Source organism: Pygoscelis adeliae, unplaced genomic scaffold (assembly GCF_000699105.1).
Source record: "Pygoscelis adeliae isolate BGI_AS28 unplaced genomic scaffold, ASM69910v1 Scaffold218, whole genome shotgun sequence".
Taxonomy (NCBI): domain Eukaryota; kingdom Metazoa; phylum Chordata; class Aves; order Sphenisciformes; family Spheniscidae; genus Pygoscelis; species Pygoscelis adeliae.
The window spans coordinates 1,624,443-1,638,635 of NW_008825433.1; the positions used below are offsets into that span (position 1 = coordinate 1,624,443).

At 36.5% G+C, this 14,193-nt stretch overlaps 1 protein-coding gene across 1 annotated transcript in view; it reads left to right on the plus strand.

The window, feature by feature from the left end:
• The window catches only part of CRIM1 (cysteine rich transmembrane BMP regulator 1 (chordin-like)), a 202,885-nt gene that overhangs the window by 110,062 nt on the left and 78,630 nt on the right, over positions 1-14,193 (plus strand). Inside the window, exon 6 of the mRNA XM_009331092.1 lies at positions 11,336-11,457. Coding sequence (XP_009329367.1) covers positions 11,336-11,457 — 122 coding nt within the window. The remainder of the gene's footprint in view (positions 1-11,335; positions 11,458-14,193) is intronic.

The window sequence follows — 14,193 nt, forward strand, 5'->3', positions numbered from 1 at the left end:
AGTACTTACACTTTTATACAGCTCAAGAAAACGAGTATTGCTTTGATGTAGTAGTAAATCATTTATTTACCCAAGGTTTATGTTAAGCTATGTTTGGATAGAAATTGAATACAGCTTAGAACAGTACAAAACCAGACTTTATTATCATATTTAATTAAGTAAAATTACCTTTCAAGGGATGAAATAGTAGGAAAAAGAGTAAATTCACAAAAAATCAAGAATAATCTATTAAATTAAGAAAACACTTTTTTGCATCTGTCCTGTACTAAAATATTTTTAACATAAGGGTGCTTTATTTAACAATTCTAAAGACATTAAGGAATAGTAGTGGTTTATATTGGAGAGAGTCTCTAAATTTTATATACCGTTACTGAATTGTTTTTGATTCCAAAGGAAGAAATTGCCTGTTTTACTATTTCTAGTCTTTTGTTTCTAATAGAACTTTGTGCTCTTAGGCACAGCATAGATGCCATTTGAGAAATTCATCGTTTGCAGTTTCACTTTTATTTTTCAGAAAACTTGTAGATACCAGTTGTCACCCATGCTGTCTTTTCATGTTAGTGAATTGAAACAGAGGTCCTGTGGCAGCTGTTTATGCAAAAATCACACCTCTTCAGAGGTCATTTAAATTTATTTGATTTTGTTGTCCTTCTAGATTATTTTGCCCAGTAAGCAATTGCTTTTAATGTACTTCATCCCCTTTTGTGATATTTGGACCTGTTGTCATTGTATCATCTTTTGTGTCCACAACCTGTAACGGCACTAGACCTACCAGCCAATATTCTGTATTTCATGTTACATCAGTGTCTAGGGAATCCTAGTGGCAGCTACACATAAACCAGCACAGTTCTTCTCATTTTATGGCAGCCACCAGAATCATAACTGGGAAGTCTATAGTTGTAAGTTCTCTTTCAAGCTATTACCAATTTATATTTGCATTATATTTGAGAGTACCATAGCTAGTTGGATAATGTTTTTCTTCTGATAGCATCTGTAGAGGTGGCCTCTGAGTCCCTGATTATCTTTGCATCTGTCCCACTCAATAGCAGGGGTAGAGTACACCCTTTCTGTTCATTCTTCTTAGCTGCTTGGCTGGGCCAGATCTTTTCTACGTCGTTCCTTATCATAATACGACATGATTCTTGCATGTTTGTCTAGATTCTTTTCTTAGGTTTTCCTGTCTTTGACAGACCTTAATTTTATGATACGTTGTTTGGGTGTTCAGTACAGGATTCACCACTTCGTTTTTCCCAACCTTCTTTAGAGGGCAGTCATGATTTTTCAGGAGGTGTAACCTTTTCTCTTTTCCCCCTGTACCAGTCACCTCTCAAGCAACTTTTGCTGATACAGAGGTCTCCCTTGTATTTGTTCTAGAATTTTAGATCCTTCTCCTCCACCCATCTCATCCTCAAGAAATGGTATCCAAGAGAAAGTGGTTGTGGATCCCAGTTCTTGTTAAAGGAAAGTTCAGCTGGAACTGGTAAGACCAAATACAAATCCAAGCATTTGTATCTTCCTGGGACTTCTGTTCAGGGCTTGACTTCTGAATAACCTGGGTAGGTGGACCAAAGGTCTCACAAAAGCATGTTAAGTGTTCTGCAGAAGCTTTGCTATGACTTCAGTTCTTTCATCAGCATCTTAGAAACTCCAGTTTCCAGCTATCATGGCCAACTTGCTCAAGTTGTTCCTCCTGTACTTTAGCAGACCACTTTGCCATCTCAGGTACATCTGACCATCCAGTACCATGGTACTATAACACTTGGTGTTGAATTGGAGACTCTGTTGCTTACTGAAGAGGCAGGTTTTGTACTGCAGGAAAGCTCTACGTTGATGCCAGTTGAACCCATTGCACGTCAAGCTCAGGCTTGCAATAGGGTTTTGTTTGTTTTAACAGTTGATGAAAAGGCTAAATTAAATAGAACACTGCAATGTTGTGAAGTTTCATAATATATGGAAATAGGTGTTTAGGCATTTTCATGTATTTTAGTCTCTAAAGAGAAATCCTCAAAAGTTAGGAAACAGCAAATATTTTTCCCAGGAAAACCATTTTTCTTCATTCAGGTCTGCTAAGTGAGAAAGTGGTATTCAGTCCTGTTTACAGACTGCACTGTACTGAATATTCACAAAGAGCAAGTAATATTCACAAAAGGGCACCTGTGTGAACTTTATAGGTGACCTGTACTCTGTGTCCATCTTCTCCATGTTGGTCTTCCAGGAGGTGTAATGAATTGCTGAATTCAAAGTTCAGGCAGTCCCCTTCCTCCTCTCTTACTACAGCTGTTCTCAATGTGATGATAGTTATTGCTGCCTTGGTGTCCAGCCTCGCAATGTGGGTTGTTTTGACAAGCAACCATATTTTCCTGAAGTCCACAAATTAGAAAAAGATGTTTGTTTGTTTGTTTTTTAAAGCCATCTCAGTAAAACTTGAATAGAAGCTCTTGAAACACAAGATATTTTTGGAGCCTGATGGCTGACTTCTGAGTTTCAGAGACCTCTAACCAAGAGAGGAAACATGAAAACGTTTTCAGAAGAAATACCGTGTGAATCCTATGCAGAAGCAGCTGTAAGACGTTGTAAATACAGGGGTCCCTGCTTGCATCTTTTATAAGATCAGCTTTTTGCACCTGTATTATGTAAGTTAAAAATACACATCCATGCTCTTCCACCGACTCCTAGGAAGTACTGAATTGCAAAACCTTTCAAGACAATGCTACCTAAAGGAAGGTGCATGTTTCCCATAAGCAAAAAAACCCCAAACAACCAGCGTGTGCACAGGGGGAGGAAGTATTGATCATAGTTATGCAAGCAGCTTCCTTTTTTATGTATGAGTTTTTATGGAAAAGTATATGTAGTACTTCAGTCTGACCAAGTGCTGTGTTAATGGTATGTTTACTCCTTCACTGTTAAACTTAAGAAGAAGTTTTAACAGAGATAAATTAAAGTAACTCTTAATTGTATCTACTTTTGGATGGTGTTTTATGTTTAGAAGTAGAATGAGATTGTAGTGTCTGTAGAACTTGGTTTTGTTTGCATTCTTGACAAGCAAGCTGGTGTTTGAACTCTTTCAATTTATAATAAGCTGGTAGACATATCTTTCTGTTACAAATTTTTGTTTTCACTTGTCAGTCTAAGAATTAGTGTGTACCTTGATCACACTGAATATTGCTCTTTCTCCTCCCCCCAAGACTTCCCACTCTATTTTGTTCCATTTCTTCTACTTAATTAGCTATTAACCTGTTTGGAAATTGAATAGGTGATTTAGTTCAGAATAATTTCTGACTTGAACAGGCAAATTTGTTTGTATCACAGAGATCAGTAATGTCTTTGACAGTTGTCTTCAAACTCACAACTGTACAGATGCCTAGGGAGTCCCATATACATAATAAAGCAATAGAAATAACACTTGGATGTTTGCATTTTAGAAGGGAAGTAGACATGAGAATTTCCCAGCAGTTTCCAACAGTACTCGGAGCAGATGATGATAATATCAACATTATTGAGGTTATATCAAAAGAGTTTGAAGTTGTGTTTCCTCTAGAAAATAGCAGGAAACATTGTGTCAGACTTCAGCAGCCACAAATCGCTGCTTCCTTTTTTCCTTCTTAAATTACTTAATATTTAAAAAGTGGAACTGAAGGTTGTGGACCATTTTAAAATAATAAGTAGTTTCTCACTACTCTTCCCTGAAATGTCATTGGTGGAATTTCAAGAATCTTGTTTCTAGAAAAGGGTTACAGTTCTTGCGTACATGATTCCCACTACATGGAAAAGGTCTCATTAATTGAATGGAGTTGTTTGGTTTCAGAAACACTGGGGTTCTGGAGGAATCTTCTGGCCTCATTTTTAAATTTAGTCCATAATGGAATAAATTCAGAAGCTAAATGATCATCTAATGGTTTGCCACATTTTTAGGAAGGCCATATTTGCCCCTTCTGGACAGTTTGCTTTCTGGCCTCTCTCATATGAAAACAGCATGGAACAGTTCTCAAACAGAGTCTTAGTCAATTTATCCTTCCTAAACTTGTACAGAATTGCCTTCAGGGGTATGAGAAAGCTGTTTAATACCACGAATGGCATGGAAAAGCTAAACATGGAATAATTACTGGGGTTTTTTTCTTCTTTCAAAGAAGAAAGAGTGGACATCAAATTAAGCAATCAGATAATTTAAAAACCAATGTGTTTCAGGGAGGGTTGGTAGGGGTTTTTTGCCATTTTTGTTGTTGTTTTTCTTTGTTGTTGTTGTTGTTTGCTTATGTTGAGTCCCTAATGGCTTAGTTTGAGGGAGATATGTCATTCCGGAGTAAGAAAGTTTGGAGTTACTGGAATATTGAAGTTAGTGAATTACTTACAAAACTATTATTTATAAGTGATTTTTGACCTGAAGTCTCTAGGAATTGTGGGTTTTTTTGTAAGAGGATCAGATATTTATAATTCCTCATTAAAAAGTAGTGAAATAAGAAAAGTAGTAGATTATCATTATACCATATAACTAGCATTTGTATGACATGTTAACTAATAACTTATCTTTGGTTTTGAAATGTTTGTTCTGTCATGAAGGGTGAGGCTGATAAACCTAAGGGAAGAGTAACTTGTAGTTTAACCCGGCAGGCAGCTAAACACCACACAGCCGTTTACTCACTCCCCCTACAGTGGGATGGGGGAGAGAATTGGGGGGGAAGGAAGTAAAATTTGTGGGTTGAGATAGAGATGGTTTAATAAGACAGAAAAGGAAAGGAAAATAATAATAATAATGATGATGATAAAAAGAATATACAGAACAAGTGATGCACAATGCAGTTGCTCATCACCCGCCGACCGATGCCCAGGCAGTCCCCGAGCAGCGGTCACCGCCCCCCAGCCAACTCCCCCTGGTTCGTATACTGAGCATGACGTCACATGGTATGGAATATCCCTTTGGCCAGTTTGGGTCAGCTGTCCTGGCTGTGCCCCCTCCCAGCTTCTCGCTGGCAGGGCATGGGAAGCTGACAAGTCCTTGACTAGCATAAGCACTACTTAGCAACAACTAAAACATCAGTGTGTTATCAACATTATTCTTGCCCTAATTCCAAACCACAGCACTGTACCAGCTACTAGGAGGAAAATTAACTCTATCCCAGCCGAAACCAGGACAGTAACTGAGGTACATAGTGGTAAAAATGAAAGACATCTTCAAAACAGAAAAACATAAGCTGATAGGGGAAAATATGAGAAAAATGCAGGGTGGGACTGTTTTGTACTGTGTTTTATTGCATATACTGATGAATTCAAAAGGGTCTATACGTATATCAGTGTACTTGAAAAAATCAGTGCACTTGAAATGTCAGTGGAATTGGCCAGTGGTTGTATGCCTACGGGTTCTGTGGTGTGACTTTTTTGTGACTGTCCTTTTTTTCCTGTCTCATCCCTCTGGGAAACAGACCAGTTTGATTTTGATCAGTCAAAACAGTTGATTTAACATTAGTCAAAGGATGAAATCAAGTCTTTTAGTCAAATGAACTCTTTGGATTCTAGTAAGCGTTGGAAAGATGGTAATCTACTTGATGTGAATGCTGATTTTATGACTTTTTCCCTTGCTTAGCATCTGTTTGCTATTTCCTGATGCTAATAATATGCAAAAGATGCACAAAACCCATTCCCTTTCACAGTGTCTTTAATTAAAAGCTAGTTAGTTGCCTTTCATAATATTTAAATGTCCCCTGTGTATAAAGATTACTATTCTCATGGAAAAATGCACTATTATATTGGGTATCTGTTTGTAACAATATCCAGAATTTTAGAAAGGAATTCTTACTTGGGAGCACACTAGCTTTGATTTCTGGATACGTAAACCCCCTGGAGAATTAGAAGAAGAAGAATTAGGAAGAACTTCCATATGACTCAATTCATATAGAAGTGATGCAAAACTTTTTTGAGCATTTGGAAATGGTCCAATAATAAGTGTTATGCAACTTCCACAGTTCTTCTGCCATCTCTTTCTACAGGTTTATTACTGATCTCCAAAATAAAATACTAAAAGCTTTCCAGGAAAAAGGAATGCTTTCATTACTGACTTGCTTAATCGTATCTTTAAAACTGAAAATGCAAAATGTATAAAACAATGACCCTGAACTTGTGGGCGAAAACTCTCCAGTCTGTATGGCCGAAGATTTAGGAAAATTCTAGCTGAACTTCTTGAGTGGAGGTGTCCCAATGGCTTTGTCTTTGCCTGCAGCGTGACTTTCTGTGTAGGACTGGAGTTTATCTTTCCTAAGACTAGCATTTGGTTGATTCCTTAAGCTGTAGCTTGACCAGTTTAAAACTCATCATCTTACCCACTTAACTCACGTCGTGACTTCAAGCGTAAGTAATGTGGACATAATCCTTCACAGATTTCATGAGATTGCTATGTTAATATATCATTTTGCTGTATTGTCATCTCTTACACCCTATGCTTGATGATAGGGAGGGTCTTGCATTTAATCTCCTTTCCTTGCCTCTAGTTCATCAAGCTTTGATAATGCTGGGAGTTCTCTTCTGACAATTCCTTATTTTACAGTATCCTTAAGTATTTATATTATTAACGGATCTGTGCAAGGTTTCTCTATGACATTTAGGTAATATAAGTGCTAATAACGCAAATTGTATTAGATTCCTGCAAGGAAAGAAAGGAGGACCGTGATAAAATCTCCACAGGAATGTGATGTATGTTTCAGGAATGCTTTTCTCTAGTCTCAGTGCTTCAGACTTAATTTTGTTTTGATCCTCAAAATAAATATCCCTCTCCTCAACACACCCCTACCCCAACCTTCCCATTCACTGATACTATATCTTTTTTCCAGGGTGCCTGTTCTTATTTTCATAGCCATTATACCTTGTGCCTGGAGAATGCTTTTGATCCTTCCATCAAAACAGTTTTCTGAGGCTAACCAAACCCTTCTCTCTTTTCATCTGTTTAATAACAGAAGTAAATGAACCAAGATAATTAGATTTTAAATAAAAATTGTCATTTACAAGTATCCCATTTGATTTATTTTTTTCTTCTTCTTCCTTTTCCTTTTTGCACTTTTGTTGACATAAAGGAAAAAGGAAAATAATTATATAAAAGAAACAAACAAACAAAAACCCCCAAATCCCTCAAATATAAATGAAACAAGTAATGAAATTATTTCTGTTTTGAAGAACTTAAAAACTGAAATTAAAAATCAGGCCATTTATATTACTGAAGCAGTTACCTTCCTCAATCTATAAAGCATTGGTTAATGAACATAGTCTTGTTTCTGGTTCTTTATATACTGAAGTTTCCCTTGCTCAGTTGTTGAAATTTCTAGGATTCTTGTTGTTATTACTTTTTTTCTTTTTTTAACCTGAAGAACTGAAGACAATTCCTTTTACCAGTCAGGCTGCTCTTGTATTTTCAAAATTTCAGTACAGCTGACTACTTGGGATTCTTGGTTCTTTCCAGGCCATCCCACCACCTTTTCAGGCTGCACTCCATGAAGTCTCTTGCATGACTGTTTGATTCTCCTTTTTTTTCCTTCCTGGGCCCTCTTGTTAGGGGACATTGTACTCTCTTACAAGACTGTTCTTCCTTGTTAAAAGGGCGTGTTCTTTTTGACTTGACTTGAGTGCTGTTACGGAGACGTGTTTCCTTAGAGCCTTGGCTGATAAAGGTGTGTGAGGGGCGGATACTGAGTGCCAGCTTCTCGGTACCTCCATTACTGACCTCCCTTTAATTTTGGAACTTTTGGATGCCACCATGCTATTTGCTGCGGTTGTGTCGCTGCAGGCTGTGTAGAGAGAGAAGGCAACATATAAAGTTGTCTTCTCTCTGGGAAGGTTTCCTTGTAGTAACTTCTGCTGTATCTGTTTTCCTTAGGCAAGTTACAGTTATAGAGGGAGCAGCTCAGAAGCAACATTGTGCCTTACTGATCAGCAGTCTGAGCTGCTAAATTTTATAGAAATTACTTTAAGAAGGACCATGGCCACTATCAACAGGCCTATCACAGTCTGGCCTGCTAAACTTCTTCCAACCTAATGCTCAATACCAAGGCTAAGACACACCCTGCAGGTGGATAGCTGAGCTGCCTGTGATAGAGCATAGAGCTGGACTACAACTTCTTTCATCTGTCCCTCTGCTCCAAAAGGCGCTTCAGAAAAATCTGATACTATAAAGCTCATTTTGCTCTCTTATTGAGAACAGGATCACTTATTCCGAATTTCCAGATGTTGTTGTTTTGGCAGTGTGACAGCCGTGCTCGGCTACCAGAATTCCTTGGGTTTCTTCCTGAAAGATTTCTGTCTCCAAAACAATGTTTTCCATGCTAATAGCCTGGACGATGGTCAAAGGTTTTCCTAGCAGAGCTGGCTGAAAAGAATGCAGACTATTTAAAAGTCCATCTGAGACATTTGCTACTTTTACATTCTTCTATGCATGGATTATTTTTTAACCAAATGGGAAGTCAATTTATAAAATTTTGGAGCGTGGGGTTTTGTTTGTTTACACTATGAATGAGTATGCAAAGCTTTCATTACTGTGAATGAGAGGGAGTCTTTTCTGCAGAAAGGAACACTGGCTCCCACCAGGCTTTTAAACATCTTTTTCAGCCGTTCTTCTGGAAGATTGTCCTATCTTAAGTTACTTAATCTGGTGATTCTTTTTTGTTGTTGTTGTTTGGCTTTCTGTTTTGGTTGTGGGTTGTTGTTTTTTTTTAAAGCAGTTGACTGGGAAGAAAACGAGAGGGGAAAAGTACAAGTTATTAATCTGATCATTTAATATTCTTCTGCAACTCAAATCATCAATGATAATGAATGTGAGGCAAAGAATAGAGAAGATAACAGGCATGTCTGAAAAAGCTTGTTGCGAAGGCAATAAAACTAAGAGTGGTAATTTCAGCTCATGAGACTTGGAAAATCAAGGTCCGCAACTATATTTCCATCACGTGTGCCATTTTCTCTGTGAAAGACGTGAATTTTCAGGAAGTTTGATCTACCTATTTTCCCAGACATTATCTGGGTGTTGAGTATAGGGTGGTGAAGTGAAACCTAGTATTTTTATCTTAATACTGCTTTCAGATTGTGTCTGTACTTTTTTTTGTTACATATGTTCTAAAAGACTTTTTTTCTTTCTTCTTTAGTAATATGTAGGTGCTTATTTCTGTGTTTCATTCTTCTCACAAGGGAAAAGCATCTTCCAAAGCAACGTCTGCTAGATGGGTTAAGGTACAAATTCCTTGAACCTGACAGTGCTAAAAGTTCTTTTTCGCTGATTGCTAGAGGTTGTCTTTTTTCTTTTCCAGCCCCAATAAGTATCTTCCTTCTCTTGGGGCAGCAAAAGATGAGATATTAGTACAGAAATCTGTAAGATTACTTACAGAGTCATCTTAAAGGGAAGCTGCTGTCACAAATCCATTGGGTTTTTTGATCCCATGTAGTAGAAGCCATAATGCGCCTTGTTTTTTTCCTTCCTACATCTCTGAAGGCAAAGGGCATATAGTAAAGAAAATAATTGGATTCCCCCTTTTTTTGTATTTAAGTATTAATTTTGTATTTAATAAGTGGTGAAGAAAACGTCAAAAGCAAAGGTATGATAAATGAAACTTTGGTTTCTGTACTCTTACTTTTTTGTTGGTCTAGTTCATTATCCTCTACTGTTATGGTAAGCACAATATTATCAAAAAAATCCTTGAAATGCCTGTTTTAAAACTGTCACTGTACTGTAGTATATATGTGCACATAGAGTTAAATCGCTTCACTTTATCTTCACATATTTAATGTTATTTGTGAAATGTGATATAATTAATACTGTTTTTTCAAGGACTCATTTATCCCTTTATAGTAACACGCTGCTATAATGCAATATTTTAAGAATCCTTTTCAGATAGTATAATAAAGGTTCTGTGAGATTCCTTGACTTTACTGGTTTTTCTTCTTGCAAATTTCCTTTTGAGTAATACCTTACAGTGGAGAATATGACAACATTATCTAACACTGATGAGGTTAAAGGGAGCGACATTAAAACCCAGTCTGTTGAGAGGTTGCTCTTCCTCATTCATTGAACCCTGGTCTGAGATGAAATGGCTGTTGGGCAATTAAGGAGATGCATGGTAGAGGAGAACCAAATTTCTTGTTTTTTAAGCAGAAAGAATAACCAAACACATTAAGTGCTGATGATGCTTCTAACTAATGGGTGGTTTAGTGTGGGGGTTGTCTTGAAATACTTAAAATATTTGAAATAGTTATTAACAAGTGGAGTTCTCATTTTTATTTCTTTAATTCATAACTACAGGATCTTCTGCTGAGTTCTTTTTTTCCTTTTGAAATTCATGTGTATTTGTAGTGTGCTAAATTAATCTACAAGTTTTTTTACAAAAAAATCTGTGATTTGCAACTGAAAAATTTAAGTGCTATTCCATGACGTTTCTTACCTATATTTGCATATTTCTCTTTGTTCATTTTGTCTCGCATTTTATTAAATCATTGCTGCTTTGCCTGTAATGTGCCCGTTGTTCGAGGCAAGAACTCTGTTAAATGTAAATTTATCAAAAGTCCTAAGTGTTTGACTTTTAAACTATTATGTTAATCATAAAGCAAAGAATCTGGAAACAGATTTGACTATTGTTTTTCTACATTTTATGTCTTCCAGTTCTTTAGGCTGTTTTCTTAAATAAGCAAATAAGTACTACTTACATGGAGAAAATACCATTTTTAGAATGATCCAATCTCTAAAACTAACCACAGTATTTAATATACCTAGCCTCCCACATTATTTGGCATCTTATGTAATTGGTTGCCCCTCCACAAACTGAGGGCAGCACCATCAAAAACCAAAAGAGAACCTGCAATTATTTTCATTTGGCTTAGATTTAACGATTCTGCATGGTCTTCCTTTCTCTTTAATTATTCCCTATATAAAACTGGGTATAATATGGTTTCCTAATGAGAGAACATTCTTCTGATGAATGGGTGCAGTTACTGCTGTTAGTGTTTCACCAATTTTGATTTTTTCAGAGGGAATTGGAGGAGAAGCCTAATTTTGCAAGTCTGGAGAATACAGTTATTTTCAAACAGTCTGGAACTACAGTTTTCTACGTCTTTAGATACAGCACTAGAGGAGCATTGGTGTTGCATAGTACCACCTTCTTGTTTGCTTGACCAGCAAACAGTTTGGATGGTTAAAAAAAACCTTCAGGTCGATAAGCTATCTTGGCTGTTGGGTTAATAAAAGATGATTCTAAGATATGAATATGCTAATGCTGGAACTTGTGCTCTAGCTTTCCATTTTCCTCTTGCTTATTCTTTCCCCTTATACGTGGCTTCATTTATTTATGGGGTTTTCCTTACTGTTCTTTGGTTTCAGATGCGAGTGTCTCTCTGGTTTATGTGGTTTCCCCATGTGCGAGGCAGGCTCCATTCCCCAGATAGTCTCGCGTGGAGATGGAACACCTGGCAAGTGCTGTGATGTCTTTGAATGTGTCAATGGTACGTGACGCTTTCTCTTGCACCTGGAGAGGAGGATTTTATCTGTCTGTGGGAGATGCTGGGCATTTGGTTATTTTTACCATGTTGTCAAGACCTAAGAGATATAATTTTCTTGAGGTTCATTCAGTAAAAGGGAACTGGAGGTTCTACTGAAGATACTTCAGTGGGAAACTGTCATTTGTAAGTTGTTATGTTTCTTTAATTTCTAAACCACTTTTCCCTGTGACCCAGGGAATTACAGTTTTAGCAAGACTCCCTCACTGCATGTTTTTCAGGTACTCCTTTGCCAGTAGCAAACACTAGAGTCCTTTTAGAAGTGAAATTGTTGCTAAGCACTGCAACTGCTTGTTGCGGTACTGTAAACAAAAGCATGCTGTTTAGACTATGGGGTTCGCTTTAAGAAACATTTGCAAAGTAGTTGTTAACACGAATGTACAACCTTTGGAAATTGTGAGTCAGGATAAGAATAGACTGATTCGCATTCTTTGCTTCCTGATGTAAATGTTTAAAAACCTTGAATTTGTTATGCAAGTGACTATATCTCAGGACTGCTCTGTGATATATATATATATATATACATATATAACTGCGTATATGGTGAGTTGGGAAGAGACTTAGATACTTGACTATTGGTAGATAGAAGGGGAAAAATACTCTTGAAGGGTTGCATGCTCAGATTATTTCTGAGCGTAAACAGTTATATGTTGGTGCAGTATTTACTAATTAATATTTATTCAGCAATATTTAATTTTGTTTAGTGGTGCATGTATCATATGTTTGAAACAGCTTTTATTTTACATTCTTCATTGCATATAATAAACTATAAATTAAAATAAAAATTAACTTCTTTCATATGAATAAAAGAATTTGCATCAGGAAGAGTCACAGATTCTTTAGCTTTCAAATTAATTCTTTCACTGTTTGGGATAAGATTGTAGATACATACATGCAACTTACCTAATTTTTGTTTATATACTGCCTGTTATACTAAAGTAATATTCATCTTCCTTTGTTTCATATTCGTGTCATTCTGTTAAAGTATCATTTCTGAATTTGATTTAACTGTGTGGCACACTTCAATGCAGTGTTTAAATCAGGATTTACTTTAGTACTTTAAGGAAAAAATGGAAAGGCAATTTCTGATACGATGTCTTTGCTGGTGTGAAACAGTCTCAAAGGTACAAAACCACCTTGCTAGCATTCCTGTTTCTCTTCAGTCCGCAAGTTATTTGTGGGTACCGCTATCAAAATTGTTGCAGCATATATCATATCAGGTGTTAGATGGAGTTGTTTAAATTGCCCACTTTTTTTTGTCCTTAGTCATTTTCATATCCTATTTCCAAGGAGGAGTTATATTCATTTTTCATAGCTAGCAATGAATTTGGACTGTCTGAGCACTGTTGCCCTGTGCATCATTGCCTTGCTGCTCACTGTAACTCACTCCAAAGGTTCAACCTGCTTTTGGGTCAGGATTTCTTTTTGCCTCTCAGGCTTTCCCATTCCTAATCTTCACCTTAGTAGCCTATGAAGACAGAGTAAACTGGAAGAAAAAACAGGGGTTTTTGAAGGGAAGTTGATGCCAGAGAGGGAAGCAGAAAGGCCAGATTGGAGGAAAACAAAGGTTTGTAGGAAGAAAATAATCTTTTGTCTTTTTTATGTCCTTAAAACATCAGTATTAAAATACTACAGGCAAGTATGAAAATTATTTTTTTTATAAGTTCCTCTTTAAAAAAAAAAAAAAATCTGAGAAACTGGTCAGAAAAGTAAATACTTGTGTTTTGGGTTTTTTTTAAAAAGCGCATTTGTCTTTATGCTACTTAATGCTACAATCAGATTTAAAAAAAAAAAATGCTATATGATGTGACTTGAAAGCTCTTTAAGTATATTTAGAAGTGAGAAACTTCCAGCTGCAGTTATTAATGATGCTTCATTTTGGAAAAAGAAAATAGTTATAATCCTGAAGATGACAAAAATTTTTATCAACAAGCTGGGAGCAACTGTGAAACTACTCATGAGGAGTAGTTTTCTGTATGTGACGTTTGCATTGTGTGGCAGATCATTTGTAAAGGACAGGATAGTCATAGAACTTGATATACATTGCTTATAATTCGAGTTTTTTCAAGTGCATTTTAGGATAGGTAGGTGGTTCTTCTATCAGGGACAAATGTTGCAAGCCACACCTCTAAAGCCTCTAAATTCCTAAAAAACTAATTCTGACAAGAACTTACTAGAAAAATGTCTAGTGCAACGACAAACTGGTAAAAAACCCAAATATATATATAATCCTTCCCATTACTTTTGTCAGTTTTTAAAATGAAGAAGAGATGGGGAATGTTGTTCATGAGACTGATAGCTGAATATAATATCCAGTTCTGGTTTTTTAGAAGGAATGAAATACTAACAAGTGCAGAAGAAACATAGTAGTTATCAGTGACAGATGGAGGAAATATCTTACAGTGAAAGGCTTAGATCAATTTCTTCACTTCATTAAAAAAAAAAGCTATCAAAGTAACAAGAGCCAAATCTGTAAGATCTAGGACATGCTGTTCTCAGCAGTGAGGGTGGTTAGCTGTTGGCACAAACTGCTGGGAAGATGCTGAATTCCTTATCATCACCCTTTCCAATTAGGATTAGATGCCTTTTTAAAGAGTGTGTTTTAATCAAATGCAAGTTAATGGGTTTATAGACGGTAAGTGGGGAAGTTGTGTAATCAGTGTTACCAATGGCTTCCATTAG